Raw genomic sequence first — 23,404 nt, forward strand, 5'->3', positions numbered from 1 at the left:
GACCCCTGCATTACACTTTTAACCCCTAATCTGCCGCTCCGTAAACCGCCGCCACCTACGTTATCCCTATGTACCCCTAATCTGCTGCCCTAACATCGCCGACCCCTATGTTATATTTATTAACCCCTAATCTGCCCCCCACAACGTCGCCGACACCTACCTACACTTATTAACCCCTAATCTGCCGAGCGGACCTGAGCGCTACTATAATAAATGTATTAACCCCTAATCCGCCTCACTAACCCTATCATAAATAGTATTAACCCCTAATCTGCCCTCCCTAACATCGCCGACACCTACCTTCAATTATTAACCCCTAATCTGCCGACCGGAGCTCACCGCTATTCTAATAAATGTATTAACCCCTAAAGCTAAGTCTAACCCTAACACTAACACCCCCCTAAGTTAAATATAATTTAAATCTAACGAAATAAATTAACTCTTATTAAATAACTTATTCCTATTTAAAGCTAAATACTTACCTGTAAAATAAATCCTAATATAGCTACAATATAAATTACATTTATATTATAGCTATTTTAGGATTAATGTTTATTTTACAGGCAACTTGGTATTTATTTTAACTAGGTACAATAGCTATTAAATAGTTAAGAACTATTTAATAGTTACCTAGTTAAAATAATTACAAATTGACCTGTAAAATAAATCCTAACCTAAGATATAATTAAACCTAACACTACCCTATCAATAAAATAATTAAATAAACTACCTACAATTACCTACAATTAACCTAACACTACACTATCAATAAATTAATTAAACACAATTGCTACAAATAAATACAATTAAATAAACTATCTAAAGTACAAAAAATAAAAAAGAACTAAGTTACAGAAAATAAAAAAATATTTACAAACATAAGAAAAATATTACAACAATTTTAAACTAATTACACCTACTCTAAGCCCCCTAATAAAATAACAAAGACCCCCAAAATAAAAAATTCCCTACCCTATTCTAAAATACAAAAATTACAAGCTCTTTTACCTTACCAGCCCTGAACAGGGCCCTTTGCGGGGCATGCCCCAAGAATTTCAGCTCTTTTGCCTGTAAAAAAAAACATACAATACCCCCCCCCCCAACATTACAACCCACCACCCACATACCCCTAATCTAACCCAAACCCCCCTTAAATAAACCTAACACTAAGCCCCTGAAGATCTTCCTACCTTGTCTTCACCTCACCAGGTATCACCGATCCGTCCTGGCTCCAAGATCTTCATCCAACCCAAGCGGGGGTTGGCGATCCATAATCCGGTGCTCCAAAGTCTTCCTCCTATCCGGCAAGAAGAGGACATCCGGACCGGCAAACATCTTCTCCAAGCGGCATCTTCTATGTTCTTCCATCCGATGACGACCGGCTCCATCTTGAAGACCTCCAGCGCGGATCCATCCTCTTCTTCCGACGACTAGACGACGAATGACGGTTCCTTTAAGGGACGTCATCCAAGATGGCGTCCCTCGAATTCCGATTGGCTGATAGGATTCTATCAGCCAATCGGAATTAAGGTAGGAATTTTCTGATTGGCTGATGGAATCAGCCAATCAGAATCAAGTTCAATCCGATTGGCCGATCCCATCAGCCAATCAGATTGAGCTCGCATTCTATTGGCTGATCGGAACAGCCAATAGAATGCGAGCTCAATCTGATTGGCTGATTGGATCAGCCAATCGGATTGAACTTGATTCTGATTGGCTGATTCCATCAGCCAATCAGAAAATTCCTACCTTAATTCCGATTGGCTGATAGAATCCTATCAGCCAATCGGAATTCGAGGGACGCCATCTTGGATGACGTCCCTTAAAGGAACCGTCATTCGTCGTCTAGTCGTCGGAAGAAGAGGATGGATCCGCGCTGGAGGTCTTCAAGATGGAGCCGGTCGTCATCGGATGGAAGAACATAGAAGATGCCGCTTGGAGAAGATGTTTGCCGGTCCGGATGTCCTCTTCTTGCCGGATAGGAGGAAGACTTTGGAGCACCGGATTATGGATCGCCAACCCCCGCTTGGGTTGGATGAAGATCTTGGAGCCAGGACGGATCGGTGATACCTGGTGAGGTGAAGACAAGGTAGGAAGATCTTCAGGGGCTTAGTGTTAGGTTTATTTAAGGGGGGTTTGGGTTAGATTAGGGGTATGTGGGTGGTGGGTTGTAATGTTGGGGGGGGGGTATTGTATGTTTTTTTTTACAGGCAAAAGAGCTGAAATTCTTGGGGCATGCCCCGCAAAGGGCCCTGTTCAGGGCTGGTAAGGTAAAAGAGCTTGTAATTTTTGTATTTTAGAATAGGGTAGGGAATTTTTTATTTTGGGGGTCTTTGTTATTTTATTAGGGGGCTTAGAGTAGGTGTAATTAGTTTAAAATTGTTGTAATATTTTTCTTATGTTTGTAAATATTTTTTTATTTTCTGTAACTTAGTTCTTTTTTATTTTTTGTACTTTAGATAGTTTATTTAATTGTATTTATTTGTAGCAATTGTGTTTATTTAATTTATTGATAGTGTAGTGTTAGGTTAATTGTAGGTAATTGTAGGTAGTTTATTTAATTATTTTATTGATAGGGTAGTGTTAGGTTTAATTATATCTTAGGTTAGGATTTATTTTACAGGTCAATTTGTAATTATTTTAACTAGGTAACTATTAAATAGTTCTTAACTATTTAATAGCTATTGTACCTAGTTAAAATAAATACCAAGTTGCCTGTAAAATAAATATTAATCCTAAAATAGCTATAATATAAATGTAATTTATATTGTAGCTATATTAGGATTTATTTTACAGGTAAGTATTTAGCTTTAAATAGGAATAAGTTATTTAATAAGAGTTAATTTATTTCGTTAGATGTAAATTATATTTAAGTTAGGGGGGTGTTAGTGTTAGGGTTAGTGAGGCGGGTTAGGGGTTAATACATTTATTATAGTAGCGCTCAGGTCCGCTCGGCAGATTAGGGGTTAATAAGTGTAGGTAGGTGTCGGCGACGTTGTGGGGGGCAGATTAGGGGTTAATAAATATAACATAGGGGTCGGCGATGTTAGGGGCAGCAGATTAGGGGTACATAGGGATAACGTAGGTGGCGGCGATTTGCGGTCGGAAGATTAGGGGTTAATTATTTTAAGTAGCTTGCGGCGACGTTGTGGGGGGAAAGTTAGGGGTTAATAAATATAATATAGGGGTCGGCGGGGTTAGGGGCAGCAGATTAGGGGTACATAAGTATAACGTAGGTGGCGGTCGGCAGATTAGGGGTTAAAAATTTTAATCGAGTGGCGGCGATGTGGGGGGACCTCGGTTTAGGGGTACATAGGTAGTTTATGGGTGTTAGTGTACTTTAGGGTGCAGTAGTTAAGAGCTTTATAAACCGGCGTTAGCCAGAAAGCTCTTAACTCCTGCTATTTTCAGGCGGCTGGAATCTTGTCGTTAGAGCTCTAACGCTCACTGCAGAAACGACTCTAAATACCAGCGTTAGAAAGATCCCATTGAAAAGATAGGCTACGCAAATGGCGTAGGGGGATCTGCGGTATGGAAAAGTCGCGGCTGAAAAGTGAGCGTTAGACCCTTTAATCACTGACTCCAAATACCAGCGGGCGGCCAAAACCAGCCTTAGGAGCCTCTAACGCTGGTTTTGACGGCTACCGCCGAACTCTAAATCTAGGCCTAAGTTTCTTTGAATTGTGGTAAGTTCTGGATTTGTAAAGCAAAATACTTATGAGATACTGTTGTGTTTAGCTAAATGCTATCAAATTTTGGAAATTTATTAGTATTATTAATTATTAAAATTATATTAATTTATTATTATTATTATTAGTTTAATTGATGTATTTAATTATTTTTAGCAGCACAAAGTTCTATAGCGCTGGATACATGAGTACAAAACAAAATTAACACTGATTCAAGACATAAACAGGCTAAACAAAATAGATGAAAAACATAAGAAGTGAGGCTTTGTTCCAAAGAGCTTACAATCTACAAGTTGTGAGGTGAGGAGACAGGTGTAAGGTCCTTGTCATATGGATTGTAGTTGCATCAGTGAGACAAGAAGTTCAAGGTTTATTTTATAGCTAGAATGAAGAAGTTTCATGATAATTGGGCTTGAAGCTTTTAAAGAGAGGAGGCAATCTTATGAAGAAGTGTAGAAGGTTCCAGGAAGGTGGAACAGCTCAGAATAAGTCTTGAGACAGAAGAATAATAATGATAGTGGAAGGTTGAAGGATGTTCATGAAGTGAGTGGTTTGGGAAGTATTTGAAGATAACTAAGAAAATACAATTGGTTGCTTGGAGTTTTGTAATTTAGGGTCATTATTTTAAAAAATGGATTGTAAAGCATGTAGGGACTGGCAGAGTGGAGCAGCTGATGTGGCTCAGCAACTTATGCGGATGAGCCTAACTGTAGCACTCATGATAATGATAATAGGTTGAGAAGCGGGAGTTAGGAAGGCTACTTTGGAAAGTAGGTTGCAGTAGTCATACAAGACAATAGAATTGACGGAATTAATACTTTGGTGGTGTTTTGTTAAAAGGGACACATTCTAGAGATATCATGTCAAACGGAGGTACATAAAGTCAACACAATAAACAAGGATTTTATAAAGACTTTCTTGTTTTTTTTTCAATAAGGAAGTACAGCTTGCAGTACTAGCACTTGTGCATCGTACACAATCTGCTATGTGCAAAAATTGTATACCGTTTTCTGAGCGTGTAGCTCTGCAGTTATTCTTCTTAAAGGGACACTGAACCCAAAAATTTTCTTTTGTGATTCAGATAGAGCATGCAATTTTATGCAACTTTCTAATTGACTCCTATTATCAAATTGTCTTCATTCTCTTGGTATCTTTATTTGAAATGCAAGAATGTAAGTTTAGATACCGGCCCATTTTTGGTGAACAAACTGGGTTGTTCTTGCTGATTGGTGGATAAATTCACCCACCATTAAACAAGTGCTTTCCATGGTTCTGAACCAAAAAATAGCTTAGATGCCTTCTTTTTCAAATAAAGAAACCAAGAGAACAAAGAAAAATTGATAATAGGTGTAAATTAGAAAGTTCATTAAAATTACATGCTCTATCTGAATCACGAAAGAAAAAAATTGGGTTCAGTGTCCCTTTAATGATTGTAGTGTTAGCTCCTTCTGCTTCTTTAATAAATTTAAAATACTTTTTGTTTTCTGAAACCCCCCAAAAATGATAAGAAAATACATTACTATAAATGTTATTTCTTAAATAGAGGTGGTGTATCTCCCGGATCATTCTCACTGAAGGGGCATATAAAATCATCATAGTCTTAATTTAAAATAATGTTCCTACAAGTAAGAACTACGTACCTTTGGATGGCCTCTCACAGCACAATTCAAGGCAGTACTGTATCCAGCAACAACAGTACGGTCTACTAGAGGAGTGAGGAATTTGGGAGCCTCGCTTGTGTCAAGTTCTTTGTAATCAAAAGGTTTATATACTAAGCCTGCAATGAAATCAACAACATCTCATTAATGGGCATACAACATCTCACGTTTTTCTAATGTTGTATATAGAACCAAATTCTTGTTTAATAGGTGTCCAATGCCATTTTTTAAAGGAATATGACAATTATTTACATTTATTGGTGAGGCAGACTTTAAAATGTAGTTCTATTAAAAAATGTACCTTGTTTTCTTGGAATCATTTCTTGAAGAGCATACCTAAGTAGGCTCAGGAGCAGTAATGCACTAATGGGACTATCTGGTGATTGGTGGCTACGCACATATGCGTCTTGTCATGGCTCACCAGATGTATTCAGCTAGCTCCCAGTAGTGCATTGTTGCTCTGGAGCTGTCTTTTTAACAAAAGAAACTAAGTTAAAGGGCCATAATACCCAAATGTTTAAACACTTGAAAGTGATGCAGTATAGCTGTAAAAAGCTGACTAGAAAATATCACCTGAACATCTCTATGTAAAAAAGAAAGAAATTTTGCCTTAAAAGTTCCTCAGTAGCCACATCCCATTGTAAAGGACTTCTAAGCAGCAAATCAGTATGCCTGTCCCGGGACAGCGGAAGGAGCAAGCTTTCGTACACACTCATCTTATTTCCCTAATCAGTGTGAGGAAGTTTACAATGAAATCTCATGAAAGTTAAGTGAAATCTCATGAGATTACAGTAAAAGAGTTCATGACTTCAGCACTGTTGTCAGAACTTGCTCTGCTGAGCTGAGGAAATTGTGAGGTAAAATATCTTCCTTTTTTACATAGAGATGCTCAGGTGATATTTTCCTGTCAGCTTTTTACAGTTATGCTGCATCAGTTTCAAATGATTTATCATATGAGTATTATGTCCCTTTAATGAAACAAGACATAATCTGTCTTTATCATAAGAGTCTAGATCTGACTTTTTGTCCTTTTAACTGTCACTGAGAAAGTAGTAAGAGGTAGTTCTATTCATGTTTAGTGTATTTTTGCTGTTTGAATGTGTTATAGTTCACTAACCGCCAATTATGTAGATCCAAAGAAACAGAGATGAGTGTTTAGTCTGAGTTTCTATTTTTGTGGTCATATTGGGCTAGATTACAAATGGAGCACAATCGTTTGTGCCCAAGCAATAAGGGGTATATTGCGAGGGTTTGCGCTCATCGGGCTTAACACTTGTATTACAAGATGAAAGTAAACACGATTGCGTGAGCGCAATCGCGATTTACACTAGAATAATTGCCAATATCTCAGAGCTGTAGTTAACTGTTTCGGGAAAATTAAGTGCCAAAAAACACATAAAAAATACATTCCAAAGTATAGTTACACTTATAATCATACCATCTAATAGCAATTATTAGAAATATTGCACACAAAATTTATAAGGGCTCAAAAATTTTAGATTTCAGGTGTTAGAAAAAAACAAAAAACGGTGTTTAACATAGAGATACATACATACACATATCTAAAGATATATATCTATATACTGTATATACTGTATCTATATATATATATACACACATGTATTTATATGTGTATATATGTATTTACAGGCAACAATTTATATATGTTTACATATACAGACATATATATAAGTGCATAATAATAATAATAAAGGTTTTAACTATGTATATAAAGTAAATATTTCACATTCCAATGTTCATAGCAGAATTTGTTCTAAGTATTTATAAATAGATATTCATATATATATATATATATATATATATATATATATATATATATATATCTGTATATATATCTATACCTATATATAATCATATATATATATATATATATATATATATATATATTGGTATAGCTATATATTATACCAAAAAAAACCCATACATATGTATTTATTAAAAATTTGAACATATTCTCGGAATGTGAAATATTAATATTTTCATATCGGGTTAGCGCCCTTGAGAATATTAGATCGGGTTTGCATGTGAGTAGGGTGTTTTTCCCCTTTTTTTCCCCCTATTGATTTCTATGGGGGAATACATTATGGCGTGTGATATTTTAAGTTCAGTTTCTTACGCACGTCAGGTTAGCGCCTAAGAGCAAAAACAGTTTACTTTCAACTTGTAATACCAGCAAAAAGCTTACTTCGAGCACAGTTAACGCTTAAGTGGGAGTATTAAATACTTTTGATGCACTTTAACACTTTGAGTGTTTAAAAAATAAGCATGCATGATATTAAATAATACAACAGTTCAAAAGTTCCTTTACTGCGCCAAAAACTTTTGTTAATAAATTGTATTTAAAGGTTACAATAAATAAGAACTTGGGAATATTTAAACAGCACAAACAGCTAATAAAGTGATATATTTACTTTAGTGGAAAAGATAAATTATTCTGGCTGGCAGATGTGTTTTATGGATCATTCTTGTTACTGGAAACAAACCTAGTAATTCAATTCAACTTTCTTTATGACATATCCTTTTCTTTCTTTCATTTTTGTAAGAGAAAAAATTGTGTAGCTGCAATACAGTGATTTATATATATAGGTTATGTTTGTTTAGATATAGGTGAAGTCAAATAAAAAAACTTATTGATATTGAACTATTTAGAAAGCTGACCTTTGTGGAAGACTTAATACATTTTAAAGTACAGGAGTGTAAGGGATAGAAACTTGTTCCTAATTTCATGCACAAAGAATTAATCAAACACTTAAAATATTAGCAAATATAAAAAAAAAACCAATATATATTCCTGTATAGGAAGAAACTGAGGATTGTTTATCTTTGTTTTTTTTTGCACACTCTGACCTTAATATTTTGTGCAATAACGTTTAATACAACTGTAGCATGAGAACCTATCCTTTTTATGACTAATACATGTTTGTTAGACAATGTGCTGGGGGCATCATTGCTTCTTGAAAGTGTAAAATATTTACAGTTTCCCAAAACAGGGATTTAAACTGTAACAAGAGAAGTCTAGATTGCAAGGCATTATAAGCGTAAACTACAGACAAACTTTAACGAGTTGGTAAGATTTGTTAGCAAAGCTGCTTCTTTGCAACAGAGCAGACTAAAACCTGAATAAAGAATTGAAGCAGAGATTTTTGTCTTGTTCCTGTTAAAATGAGACTTTGCTTAAACATCTTCTACAAAGGGCCATATTTATGAATCTGCGAATTCAGCTTCGGGGCCCAAGTGTTGCAGGCTCACGCTAGAGGGCCTGAAACTCAAGTTAAGTAGACTTAAGTCTTAAGACCACTGCTACTTAGCCTTTCTGCCAACTCAGGGGTAGTTAAATCGTGTTGATCTGATCCGATCGGAATGATTAACAAGCCCTGTTCTCGGGCAATAAATGTTGCCCAAAGTGTTTGTCACCTGATGAAATGTAGTTTCTCCTCTGAGTAATTACTGTCATCTACCTACGTGCCAGTGTATGTTTCTTTAGTAATTAATCAGCAGGTAACCACTTGAAGCTATATATTTCCTAATGTTTACTCATTGTTTTTGTATAGGTTTTCAATAAAAAGTGAACAGACCTCACAGCATTCCAGTATCCTCCCTTTTTCAGCACTAATAAGGTATATTTAGCATCTTCCCTGGCACAAAGAGCTAATATGGAAATATGTAACTATATAACTGAGTACAAATTAAATGTACGGGAACAATAATGTACATTCTCTAATTAAATGGACAGTAAACACCTTAAGGTATTTATATAAAATGTTTAGTTATGTATAATGAAAGTACTTTGCAATATATGTACCTTATTTATTTTGCCCCCTTTCTAATACTCAATGCTAAATCTACTAAACATCTGTCACTAAACTGGCTTTAACTGATAACAAGTACTGCAAATACATGCATTTTATGCTAACTTTATGGCATTGGCTAGCCTGTTGTCTAAAGCCTATATTAGCTCCTCCAAATAAGGCAAATGGTGGGTGGAATTTGGCTATTAAAAATAATTGCAGAAGAAGGGATGTTAATTTGTTTTAAAAACATTAAGGCTTGACTGATATGTGTTCTATAGCAACACAACAGAAATGTCTTGTAATTACAAGTTGTTTACTGTTCCTTTAATAGTTGTGACAGAACTACAACCATCCTCCTGGACCTTGTGTGGCACAGCACCATCTATTGGCTGAACCATCCACAGGAGTTGTGTAACACAGCATCATCTACTGGTTGAAAGTTCCTGGACATTGTGTAGCAGTGCCATCTATTGGTTGCAAGTTCATTACTAAAATATGTACTGGGGAAAAATGACTAATTTGCATATATTTTTAATAGGGTGACATTGCAAATGGATGGCTGTGACTTTTATTGTTTATAACCCCCTAAATACTGCTACATTTGGTAAACGTTATATTTCATTATTATCTTGTAGCCTACATATTCCTGTAAATTTATGCTTTATGTGAAGTCGGTCACCATAAGTTAAATGGTGCGCTGTCAGAGGCAACTCCTGTCAAGCATTATGAGCAGTTCCTTTGGAACTATGGGTCTTGCCTGGTTCTTTTTAGGGATTCCAGTGACCCCCTTATTCCCTGGTTGTGGGGATCTGTAAGTAAAGAGCTGGTCTGAGAGTTAAAGGCGTCTGTGTAAAGATGGCATCTGAAGCTGGCCTGAGAGGCTCACAAGTGTCTTTGTAAAGGCGGCATCAGGGGCTGGCTGAAGGATTTGATACGTGCCAGGGAGGTGATGCTGCCCACTGAGACCAGTCCAGCTGGGGAAGATATAGCTGCTGGCTTGACCCTGATCTCAGCAACAATCTTGGTGGGAACAGTCCCACTATTCTGGTGCTGTCTCAGGGAGTGAATGGAGAAGAGGGGAAGGACCACGGTGTAGTGGGATAGATCTGTATCCCAAGTTGGGGAAATGTCAACCCTGTTACCGCTACAATGGTGAAAATACATGTTCTGTGCAGTTATATTAAAGGCTAAATAAGTAAGGGGAGTCAAATATCAAAGCAATTCAGTGAATATAGGCATGACAAAGTACATACATTATATTAAATGTAAATTAGATTAATTTTCTAATGCTTACTTACTTGACAATACAGCATTATTGTATGTCTTTCTGATAGCCAAGGGGTTAAAAGCATTCATTTACAAAATTATTTATGCTCCATATAATATTACTTTTTGCAAAAAAATACTTTTGGCCCTATGTACTAAGGTGGTATGGACAAGGTTGTTAATTTGAGAACTTGTCCGCACGTCTTTGCATCAAACGGGCAGCAGACGTACAGGGTCCGCTTGCTGTTTAAAGCAAAGCCGTGCGGATAAGTTCTCAAATTCTTAAATTAAGAGCCTTTGTGTTTGTGATGTTATCCCCCTCTCTCATGGTTGCAATCTCTCCAAGCTAGGATGTTGAAGGTGATTTCAATACGCCATCTCAGAGGTGGTGGAGAGTGTGAGAACAGCGGTCTGGAGACTGCTGCTTCTTACATTGTGGGAAGCAGTCTTAGGGGTCAAATTATCAAGCTCCATAAGGAGCTTGATGCCCCGTGTTTCCGGCGAGCCTTCAGGCTCGCTGGAAACAGAAGTTATGAAACAGCGGTCTTAAGATCGCTGCTCCATAACCTGTCCGCCTGCTCTGAGGTGGCAGACAGAAATCACCCCCGTGAATATGCAGGGGGGCGGCATTGCACCAGCATTTCACAAGAACTGCAGGTGCAATGATAAATGCCGACAGCGTATGCTGTCGGCATTTATCGATGTGCAGCAGACATGATACGCTACATCGTATCATGTCGGCTCACACATTAGTAAATTGACCCCTTAGGCTGCTTAGTACATTGAGCCTGTGTGTACTTATAAATGCATTTACTATAACTGTGTTTATTGTCCCTCAGTAAAAAAAAAAGAGGTATAAGCTCCATGCAAAAATGATGTACTGTTGTGTATATGATCTCTGAGGAGAGGGTTGGAAACTTAGTAAAGCTAATAATAAGATTTGGGATTATTTAACTTGTTTATCAAAGACCCACACTAAATTAATTTGTGGATCAGAGTCTTCTCCTTGCTTGCTGTAATGAGATAGGTTCATTTATTCCAAAATCAAGCAATCTGCCTATAGGAATATTCTCACATACTGGGTCATGTCTAACTGTTCAGTTGATCAAGTGAGCCACTGCTTATTTTCACTCATTTTGTTATACCACTCACATCCATGGGTGTATGGGAGCTATTGCCTCCCTTCCTGAAATCCTGCTTCTTATAACTAAGAATTAGTAAATAAGCAACCACTTAAACTTTTCTTTTCTATCAGCCACCATTTTTAAAATGATATAATCTCTTTGTACAACATAGAACTATCTCCTGTTGCACATGTTGCCACAGTATATTATTATGTCCAAAAACTGTATTTTTTGCGCTTTCTCCCCATAAAAGATAATTTCCTGTTGTGAGCCACAAGTTTAGCGACAACAGTCAGATAAACAATAACAATAATTACAGTAGGTTACTTATAATGGATGCAGTACCTGTTTTCTGAATATAGGCTGTGTTCTTGGATACACCAGGAGTCTCACTGAGGCCACAGATGTTCTCACTATAAACTCTGAAGTAGTATTCATTACCCATGATAAGGTCAGAGATAGTGCAGCGTGTGAGACGATTATGTTCATAAACTGTGAACCATTCCTGGAATGCACAATTGCAGCAGTTAGACAGTAAGTCAGTTATATAAGTCATAACTATTACAATACTAGCAGACAGGCATAGTGCAAGTCACACTGTATTAAAAGCACGATACCCTAAATAAATATACATATAATTCTTGTATGAAGCTTACAGCTTCAGTCTTAAAGGGCCGTAGACATAAAGATATGCATACAATTGTACAAAAGCTTATATATGGCTTTGAAAAAAAGGCTACGTCTGTCTTTTTCTCAATGCTAAGATTGTCCCTACATGCATATGCTGGGGGCCAATCTTTGGAGTTTACCGAAGTTATGGTTGGTACGCACTGTGCACAAAGTATTCTTACCAATAAGTGCCCAAGTAAGTTCTGAGATAAGTACCGGCATGCGCACTGAAGCTAATCTAACTATTTGGCATCAGCAGAAATGATAAGATAATACATTGCAAATCAAGGAGATATACTGTGGAAGGGTTAGGCTGGTAAAGTCTGCCATGCACAGGAAAACAGGAAAATTAGTTTTATATAATTAAGCATTTTTATTACAATCTCTAGGAGTTGACTGATTCTTTAAGGGCCAGATTACAAGTGGCGCGCTAGCAGTTGCGTGCAATTGATATTGGGTTTATCGCGACTGTTTGTGCGTGCCGTAAGTAGTATGAGTATTACAAGTTGAAAGCAAATGCATTCACTTGAGCGCAATTTAACTGAATGCGCGTCGGGATAGTGCAACCTCAGAGCTCTGGTTAACTGTTAAACTTGAATAAAAAATTGCACAAAAAAACATCAAAATTACATTTAAAAGTACAGTTACACTTGCAATAACACCATCTTATAAAAATTATTTTTAGAAAATTGCATTAAAAAGTAAATAAGGACTCAGGTGTTAGAAAAAAAGGCATGCAAAGGGATTTAACATAGAGATACATACATACACATGTCTAAAGATGTATATGTATATATATATATATATGTGTATGTGTGTACATATGTATTTACATGTGTGTGTGTATCTATCTATCTATCTATCTATCTATCTATATATATATTTATACTGTACATATTTAGAGACATATATGCACACATGAACACAACACATAAATAATATGTATACATATATAGACATATATACAAGTGTATTGGAGCCAGTCAAGTAGATACAAACATAAATAATCATATGTATGCAATATTTATATTTAATAAATGGTCAGATTACAAGTGAAGCGTTAATTAACACTCCCACTCGAGAGTGTTAACTGCGCTAGAAATACGTTTTTTTGCTCACGTCGGTTTGTGCTTGTATTATGGGGTAGATCTACCAAGTGCCGGGCAGACATGATTCGCTGTAGCGAATCATGTCTGCCCAACATCGCTAAATGCCGACAGCATACGCTGTCTGCATTTAACATTGCACAAGCATTTCTTGTGAAATGCTTGTACAATGCTGCCCCCTGCACAATCGGCCACTAGCAGGGGATGACAATCATCCTGATCAGATCGGGATGATTGCAGTCTGCCACCTATAAGGTGGCAGACAAGTTAAGGAGCAGCGGTCTTATGACCGCTGCTTCTTTACTTAAGTTTCTGGCGAGCTGGAAACTTTGGGCTTATAAAGCAGCGTCCGCTACTTATTAAATCTACCCCTATGAGTTGAAAGTAAACTGTTTTCACATGTGCGCTAACTTGATGAGCGCAAAATGCCTAACTTACAATATTGTGTATGTGTTCACGTTCTTCCCCATAGAAGTCAATGAAGAAAAATAAGTGGGGAAAATATCCTAACCCCCCACTCGTGCACAAACCAAATCACATATTCTCATGTGTGCTAAAATAACCCGACAATAAAATACGAATATTTCACATTCCAATGTTCTTCACATAGAAGACTATGTTCTGTTTATTTATAAATACATACTTCTATATATATGTCTGATGTTTTTTTGGTACAATATATATGAGTGTAACTGTACTTTGTAATGTATTTTTGATGTGTTTTGTGCAACATTTTTGTTTTGCACAGTGCACTGAAAACATGGTAATCATTCTATCATAAATCATGATTGCCCTGAAGTGATCGCATTTACTTTCAACTCGTAATACCAGCAGTAAGCTAACGAACGCAAACACCCGTGATAAACCCCTTATCACACTTGACTCAAATCTATTCCCTACATCCAATTGCTCTCTTCATCCTGCCGCAACCACCTACGCAATATCTCCAAAATGTGTCAGTTTCTGAGCACTGAAACTACTAAACAGCTAATCCACTCCCTGGTAATTTCTCGACTTGACTACTGTAATAACCTACTAACTGGACTCCCTCTCTCCCACCTCTATCCCCTTCAATCCATCCTAAATGCCTCTGCCAGGCTAATCCACCTCTCCTGAAGCTCTATATCTGCCTTACCTCTCTGTGAGTCGCTTCACTGGCTCCCCATTCACAGCAGAGTTAAATTCAAAATTCTCACCCTGACCTACAAAACCCTCACCAATGCTGCCCCACCCTATCTGTCCTCACTCATCAACAAATATACTCCAGCCCAACCCCTGAGATCCAACAATGACCTGCTCCTTACATCCTCCCATGTTAGACTACAGGACTTCTCTCGTGCGGCACCAACCATCTGGAACGCAGTTCCTCGAGCTGTCAGACTTTCCCCTTACCTGTCCTCCTTTAAACGCTCCCTAAAGACCTTTTTGTTCAGGGAAGCTTATTACCCGACTCAGTAACAAATTAATTCACTTACCTAACAGTTGCCTTCATCTAACTCCTCACTAACACCATTCTCCACCTCCTGATTCCCATCCTTCTACCTATCTAGATTGTAAGTTCCCACAGGAATAGAGCCCTCATTTCCCCCTGCATTTGTCTGTAAATTTTTGTCTTATATTGTATTATTTCTCTGTTGTACTTTTATTTTTGTACCCATGGGCAGCGCTGCGGAATAAAAAGGTATAGATATAAATTTTACCAAAAAACATCATACAGTATACAGTGGGTATTGAAAATAATCACCCCCCTTGAAAATAAGCACATTTTGTTGCTTTGCAGCCTGAAATAAAGACAGAGACATTTTTGTTTATCCAGTTGTAATTATAACATCCAAGTGAAAGATATAACACCAACATGTCAGGCAAAAATAAAGACAATTCAAGGAATCACCCCCCTTGTGTTTTGTTGAACCACCTTTTGTCTGTTGGGATACGTCTCTACTAACTTTGCACATCTAGACTGTACAATATTTGCCCACTCTTCTTTGTAGAACTGCTCCAATTTTGTTACATTTGATGGTGACCGTTTGTGGACTGCAGTCTTCAAGGTCATGCCACAGATATTCAATGGGGTTTAAGCCTGGGCTCTGACTAAGCCATGCAAGGACATTCACCTTTTTCTCCTTCAACCAATGCTTTACTGTAGTTATGGTGTTATTTGGACGGTGAGCTGTATTGGATTTCCTCCAGACATATCATTTGGTGTTGAGGCCAAATAATTCAATTTTAGTCTCATCTGACCATAACACCTTTTTCCATGTGGCCTCAGAATCTCCTAGGTGTGTTATGGCAAAGCTCAGTCATGATTGCATGTGGCCTTTCTTGAGGAGTGGCTTTTTTCTTGCAACCATCCTATACAAGCCACATTTGTGGAGGGTTTGTGATATTGTTGTCACATGCACACAATGACCACTCTTTGTCATAAATTCCTGAAACTGCTTCAGAGTTACTGTGGGCCTCTTGGCAGCCCCTCTGACTAGTTTCCTCCTGGCTCTTTCATCCAGTTTGTAGGACATCCTCATCCAGAGAGGGTCTGTGTACCAAATACCTTCCACTTCTTAATAATAGACTTCACTGTGCTTCTAGGCATTGATAACACCTTTGATATTTTCTTGTATCAATCTCCTGACTTGTGCCTATCCACAACATTATCCCGGAGATCTTTTGACAGTGCCTTGCCACCCATACTTGATTGTTTGCTTCAGTTGCACTACCAGGGACTGAGATGCTCCAGGAAAGCTCTTTTCATGCTGAGCTAATCAATATGCCCACAGCTGATCACAGTTGAAGGTCAAATGGCTTTGTGTGTGCCGTTGAGAAGGGGATTAGCTACACCTGATTGAGTTTAAAAGTAATTTTAGGAGGGAGTAATTCTATTTCCAACTCAGTGATTCTGTTTTTTGAATTGTCTTTATTTTTGCCTGACATGTTGGTGTTATAGCTTTCACTTGGATGTTATAATTACAACTGGATAAACAAAAACTGTGACTGTCTTTATTTCAGGCTGCAAAGCAACAAAATGTGATTATTTTCAAGGGGGGGTGATTCTTTTCAATACCCACTGTATATATATATATATATATATATATATATATATATATATATATATATATATATATATATATAAATGTGTATTTATGAATAAATAGAATATATTCTGTTATTTTTCCACAAATGTTTTCAATTCATTAGAAGACATGTATATTTTTAACTACTTTCTACTATGTTAATTCCCATGTAGCATGCATGAGGATATGTTGTAGCCTAATCCATCAGCAAACATTTTGCTAAAATATTTATATATGGTTTTTGAAATTTTCGATTTCTATAAAATTGACCTCTTGAAAACATTGTTGCATCATTCAAATGTATATATATATATATATATAAAAGGGTTCAAAGCCCTAAGCTACTAGCCAGCCCAAAATGTTACTCGCCAATTTTGATACCACCCATACCACACCAACTAACCCCCCCCACCCTTTACATATGTTTAGACATTTGAAACACCTTATTGTGCAGTAAATATTTAATATTGTTTGTATTTAATACCATAACTTAAATAATGCTACCTACAGTAATAAATTAACAAAAATAAGTGTATAACAGTAGGCAAATAGGGTTTTGGGGAAGACAACAGCTGGACAGAAAAAGGAAGTTTCTGAACTGAGAGGGTGCTGACATTAATGTGAGGTCATAGCAGACCTGGAAAAATGTATTTATCACTATCATCTCTCATCTACCTTTCTCCACTCTCTCCTCTCTTCAATCTTGCTTTTTACCCTCTCCCTTCTCTCTCACGCTATATTGTCTCTTTACACTCTCTCTTCTCTCTCAAATCTCTTGACTCTTTTTTTTTTCTCCACTCTTTCTTAACGCTAGATTTTTCTCCACTTTCACTTTTCCTCTTGAATCTCTCTCTGCCCCTGTTTACCCTCTTAAAAGTCACAGGCTAAGCACTAATGGGTTCCCTATAGCCCTAGAGGAATAACATATCCTTGGCCTTTCATGGATATACTGTATAATATCCCTTTAGATAATATTTGTAGACATTCCCTCACTAACTTCCACTAGCCACTGTTAAATCTCTCTCTCTCTCTCTCTCTCTCTCTATCTTTCTCTCTCTCTCTCCCGATATTTTTCGGCAATAGTTAATAGACTTTCTATAATGCCCCAACTCTTACATTCAAATTAAATATTACTGGAATTACTAACCATTGTCTTCTTGTCTGCTTTTTGGATTGTGTAGCCAGTGATATCAGTGTTGCCATTGTCTTTAGGTGGCTGCCATTCCAACAGTGCATTAAAGCCCCAAACCTCTTTCACGGTCACAAGGTGAGCGGGACCTGGTTTTTCTAGAAAAACATGAACACAATGGCAAAATTAAACAGTATTATAGTAATCCATTTATACAATAAAACAAGGTGAAATAAATCAAACGTGAAACACACAAGTTAATTTTAGTTTTGAACTAAAGTATTTTTGCAAAACACATACGTTTCTAGTCAAAGTTTCCATTCGCTCAGTAATTTGCTTAGCCGAATCTTTTGGACCAAATATTCAGAAAAAAAATTAGTTTTCTGAATATTTGGCTGCTGTGCTATTCGGTATTCGTTTCGGTTTAAACAATGTAAACTGAATGTTCAAGGAACAATTAAATTCATTTTCTTTAAACGTATATAAATGTTCCTTTGCTACAGGTGAAAAAAGTTTACCTGTAGTGTAACATACTTACCTCTAGTGTGATCCTTCTTCACAGAGTCCCGGGCCGCACTAATAGGAGCCTTAGGGCGGAGAATCCCAAGGCCTGCACTAAAGGTGAGGGTCTGCAGTGTGCTATAAGTAACTACTTTTATCCCCTAAGGTAACTTAAAAGAAACAAATTAATACTGACAAATTTTGTCAGTATTTCTTTGTTTTCTTTAAATTTCGTGGTGCATTCGTTCAGATATTTGTTTCATGAAAATATCACAAATATCTGTGTTTAGTTAATGAATTTTCAACTAAATAAATGCACATGTCTAGTAAAAGCTTTTGCTCTGCATGTGATATTACTCTATATAGTATGCTGGATTTATATTTAAAAGACTTGTCTACACTAAAATTGTTACTGTTTAAAAATATATATAATGCCTTTACTACCCATTCCCAAGCTTTGCACAACCAACATTGATATATTAATATACTTTATAACATTTAAACCTCTAATTCTGCCTGTTTCTAAACCACTACAGACAGCCTCTTATCACATGCTTTTTTATTTGCTTTTCACAACAGGATACTGCTAGTTCATATGGGCCATACAGATAACACTGTGCTCACGCCCGTGAGTTATTTATGAGTAATTGGCTAAAATACAATTCAATAGATAATAAATAAATAGCTATGTGATCAGTGGGCTGTCAAAAGATGCTTAGGTACAAGGTAATCACAGAGGTTAGAAGTATATTAAAATAACCTTGTTCGCTGCGCAAAACTGGCGAATGGGTAATAAAGGGATTATCTATCTTTTTAAACAATAACATTTTTGGAGTAGGCTGTCACTTTAAGTATCTATCAAATATGTTTGCATTAAAAATGGCTGTTTTGTCTTTTTTCATTCTTTTTACACCTCAGGGCATACAAATAGAATAAATGGTGCATACGCATTGTTCATGTCCTTACTACTAATTCAAGCTTATGGATGGTACATATATGCCACCAGCAGCAATAGATTCTCTGAAGCTGGCAATAGGAGCGTATGAAATTTGCCAATCTTAAATTAATAAAAAATAGCAAAAATTAACCTTTTCACATCAAAATTTATCTTAGAATGTTTCTTAAAATGGTATTCTAGAAATGTAAAAAAAATGTAGTGCAAACGACTACCAAACCCTTTTTAGCACAAGGTGCCACAGAAGATTGTTTTTTATTACTTGGACAGCTGTTAAAGGGACAGTCAACACCAAAATTGTTGTTGTTTAAAAAGAAAGATAATCTTTTTATTACCCATTCCCCAGTTTTGCATAACCAACACAGTTATATTAATACACTTTTTACCTCTATGATTACCTTGTATCTAAGCCTCTGCAAAATGCCCCCTAATTTCAGTTCTTTTGACAGACTTGCTTTTTAGCCAATCAGTGCTCACTCCAGGGTATCTTTACGTGCATGAGCTCAATGTTATCTATATGGAACACATGAACTAATTCCCTCTAGTGGTCAAAATGAATTCAGATTAGAGGCAGTCTTCAAGGTCTAAGAAATTAGCATATGAACCTCCTAGGTTTAGCTTTCAACTAAGAATACCAAGAGAACAAAGCAAAATTGGTGTTAAAAGTAAATTGGAAAGTTGTTTAAAATTACATTGCCCTCTTTCCCCGCTCCTTTTCGATATAGCTATTGAGCCGTTGGCTATTATGATTAGGGATTCCCTGGAGGGCATAAGGATCCGAGATTATCAGATAAAAATTGGTCTATATGCTGATGACTTACTAATTTATATATCCAATACTAAATTAAATATTCCAAAGCTTCTTCAAATAACCGATCAGTTTGGTTCTTTCTCGGGATATAGGGTAAATAAATCAAAGTCTGAAATACTCTGGTTGAGGAAAAACAATAGCTCTATCCTAGATATCCCATTCAGAGTAGTCACGGACTCTTTTAAATATCTAGGGATTCATATCCCACTTAATTTACGGGACCTATACAAGCTTAATATATCACCTATATTAAATTTTATTAAGGATAAACTCAAATCTTGGCAGAATCTGCCTCTATCAGTCTCGGGTCGGGTAGAGTTATTTAAAATGATTCTCCTCCCTAAACTTCTATATATCCTTCAGAATGTACCATTACTCTTATCAGAAAAGGACATCCGATTTATTAATGCTGCACTTAGTCAATTCATTTGGCAGGGTAAGAGACCTAAAATATCCCTTGCTAAACTTAATATTTCCAAAGAATCTGGAGGTTTAGCACTACCGAATATTAAATTCTATAATCTTAGTTTCCTGGCACGCATAGTAGCTGACTGGACATATACAAAAAATTATATCCTAAACAATGAGTTAGAATGTAATGTTTGTAAACCCTATCTCCCAGTGGCTATGATCCACTCCTTGACACGGGAATTGCCCGCAATTATCAAAGGGCTGACTACAATATATATCCCGATCAAGGCCTGGGGTAAATTAACTAAATCCCTTGCAATATCCAGAAGTGTTTCCAAACATCTCCCTATAATAGGGAATCCACAATTTCAAGCTGGTATAAATTCAACTATTTTTAATAGATGGCATAACGCTGGTCTGGACAAAATAATCTATTTATTAGATCAAGATAGAAAATGTATTAAGTCCTTCGAGGAACTTAAAATAGAATTTAACATATCTAATAGGGATCTTTTCTCCTACCTACAAATAAGACATTTTACTGCAGAATTAATTAAACAGCAAGGATATCGTTGGACGCTAGGTAAATTGGAAAACTGGCTAAATTTGACAAAAAGCGGCCATATGTCCATTACCCCATGCTACAATATATTGAATGCAAACAGAAGTACCTCTTTATTAGATACCATGGCATCAAAATGGTGCTCACTAATACCCCATACCAATATTGACTCAAAAATCATTCAACTATCAATAAGTAAAGTAGCTGCCTCCACGATATCTGCTACCTGGCGGGAGGCCCATACTAGGCTCCTTCATAGGACATACTTTACTCCAAAGAAAGGCTTCAGAATACACAACCAGCAGTTCAACAAATGCCCTAAATGTTCTCTTCAGGCGGCAGACCTGGTTCATATGTTTTGGTCATGTCCAAAGATTAGAAGATTTTGGAATAGACTAGAATATTGGCTAAGGACTACATTAAAAATTAATATACCTCCCCTATCACTATATCAAATCATATTATGCCTAAAAATGGGAAATTCCCATCATGACTATGATAAAATAATAACTCTGTCCATCCTAACTACTAGGTATCTGATTTGTAAAAAGTGGAAAACAAGAACACTTCCAACAATTCCCGAAATTAGGAATTATTTAAAAAAACAATGTATGTTAGAGCAAAAGAATACAGATATTGATAAGGAATCAGACATAAGGAAGTTCTTCAGTAAATGGGCAGCATTTATAAAATCACTCCAGGAAACTGAAATTGACTATTTAATTTTCCCTTTTAAATATTCCGAGATAGTTCTCCTGGGGGCATGGTAGAGGTGGAGATTGCGGGGAGGAAGGGAAAACAGTTAAATTGGGTTTTTTTTTTTTTTTTTTTTCTCTCCCATACTGGTTGTGGGAACAGATTGACTTTAGTAGGTAAATTGTAAATACTTGTCAATAGTTGTTATGGGTAACATGGAAAGATAACTAGCCCTGCGGGGCGCAAATATATCTTCAACAGGGGGGGGGGGGGGAAGAAAGTGAAAAACTCTAAGACATTTTCAGAGACAAATGAAGTAGATATTGTTTATATTATTGAATAATGCTAAAGCACAATTTTGATTAGATATGCTAAGTAGAATTAGCATATTATTGTATAGACTATGCAAGGCTACCAAGCCATAATATGTATTAGTATTTCTTTATTTTTTTGTAATTTTTTGCTCAAAACAACAAATGTATTATGTAACATCTCTGTTTTTTTTTGTCTATAAATAAAATTTATTAAAAAAAAAAAATTACATTCCCTATTTAAATTATGAAAGTTTTTTTTTGGACTTGACTGTCCCTTTAAGCAAATTTTATGAATACAACTAATTTAAACGTACCTATACGGAAAATATTGTACCTATGGATGTAACACTGTTCAAATAAACAAAGTTTTACCCAGTTGTATTATTGTTTTGGATAGTAATTTGCAATAATGTTCTACATCACCATAAGTACCTGCTTTATTCTTGTAGTGTTACTACTGTAAGTGCTACAAACTCCTCCCTGGTTCATAGGCATAACTTATTTAGGTTGGAGAACTGAAGGTTAAAGTGAATGTAAAGTCACCACCCCCCGAGAACGCCACACTAATGTGCATAAAAAATAAGTTGAAGTTTAATTCATCATTTTTCAATGACTGTTATATTTACCCAAAAAATTAGCTTTTTATTAGTGATATCGCACTAAGATTCCTCCACCCGCCATCTTCGCTATTTGAGTGACAGGTTTAGATGCACTCTTGTAACCACTCATAGATTCAACCACGGGGGTTTCAATCCTGTTTTCAAAACGTCACAGAATCTTAATACGCATGCGTTAAAACCTAAATTACCGCAATCTTCATCTATGTTTAGACGCGCGTTCACACTTCGCGCATGCGCACTTCCTAGAAATCATACTTATACCTAGATCGGAGAAGCGCTCATTATAAAATGAGTAATAAATTCACAGTGGCAGTTGTGAGAGGATATGGCTTCTAACAGCCTCTTGCTATGCTCACTTTAGTGGCCCCTAAAATGTATTGCATTTTAACATTTTTATGTCTATTGGCGGTGATGTGCATTGATAACTAACGCATGCGCAATTGAAGGTGTACACGGGAGCGTGCTTAAAGTATACGTACAGAGCGGGTGGGACCGCTCTAAACGTCACACCAGGGAGAAGAAGGAAGTAATGACTGGGAGGAGTTTGGTACGTAACTGAATCAAATTTGAAAGAAAAATATATAATTAATCGTTTATTTTTCAAAAAAAATAAAGTGGTAGTTTAACTAATATGTATAAAAGAAAGCATTTGGAGGATTTGTTAACAGGAAAATTGACATTCACTTTAAGATAATTTAGGGCTGCTTTCTGCTGGACACTTCTCTCTTGGACCTTATTCTTTTGTGGCACCCCCTGCTTATCTGATATCACTCTCCCATGACTCTCCTCCTGTGCTCAAACCACATTCTGTCACACCATCACTCTGTTTAAAGGGACAGGAAACCCCAAAAATGTATGATTTGGATAGAACATACACTTTTAAACAGCTTTCCAATTTACTTCTATTATCAAATTTGCTTCATTCTCTTGTTATAATTTGCTGGAGGAACAACAATGCAATAGTGGCAGCTAGCTGAACATATCTAGTTAGCCAATCACAAGAGACAAGTGTG

General features: G+C 36.5%; 1 protein-coding gene across 4 annotated transcripts in view; it reads right to left on the reverse strand.

The window, feature by feature from the left end:
* The window catches only part of MYBPC2 (myosin binding protein C2), a 199,812-nt gene that overhangs the window by 17,305 nt on the left and 159,103 nt on the right, over positions 1-23,404 (reverse strand). For all 4 annotated transcript variants that reach the window (XM_053690757.1, XM_053690755.1, XM_053690758.1 and 1 more), the window contains 3 exons: positions 17,540-17,679; positions 11,895-12,054; positions 5,330-5,466 (listed from right to left, as the gene is read on the reverse strand). In XM_053690757.1, coding sequence (XP_053546732.1) covers positions 5,330-5,466; positions 11,895-12,054; positions 17,540-17,679 — 437 coding nt within the window. The remainder of the gene's footprint in view (positions 1-5,329; positions 5,467-11,894; positions 12,055-17,539; positions 17,680-23,404) is intronic.

This window comes from Bombina bombina, chromosome 8 (genome assembly GCF_027579735.1).
Source record: "Bombina bombina isolate aBomBom1 chromosome 8, aBomBom1.pri, whole genome shotgun sequence".
Classification (NCBI taxonomy): domain Eukaryota; kingdom Metazoa; phylum Chordata; class Amphibia; order Anura; family Bombinatoridae; genus Bombina; species Bombina bombina.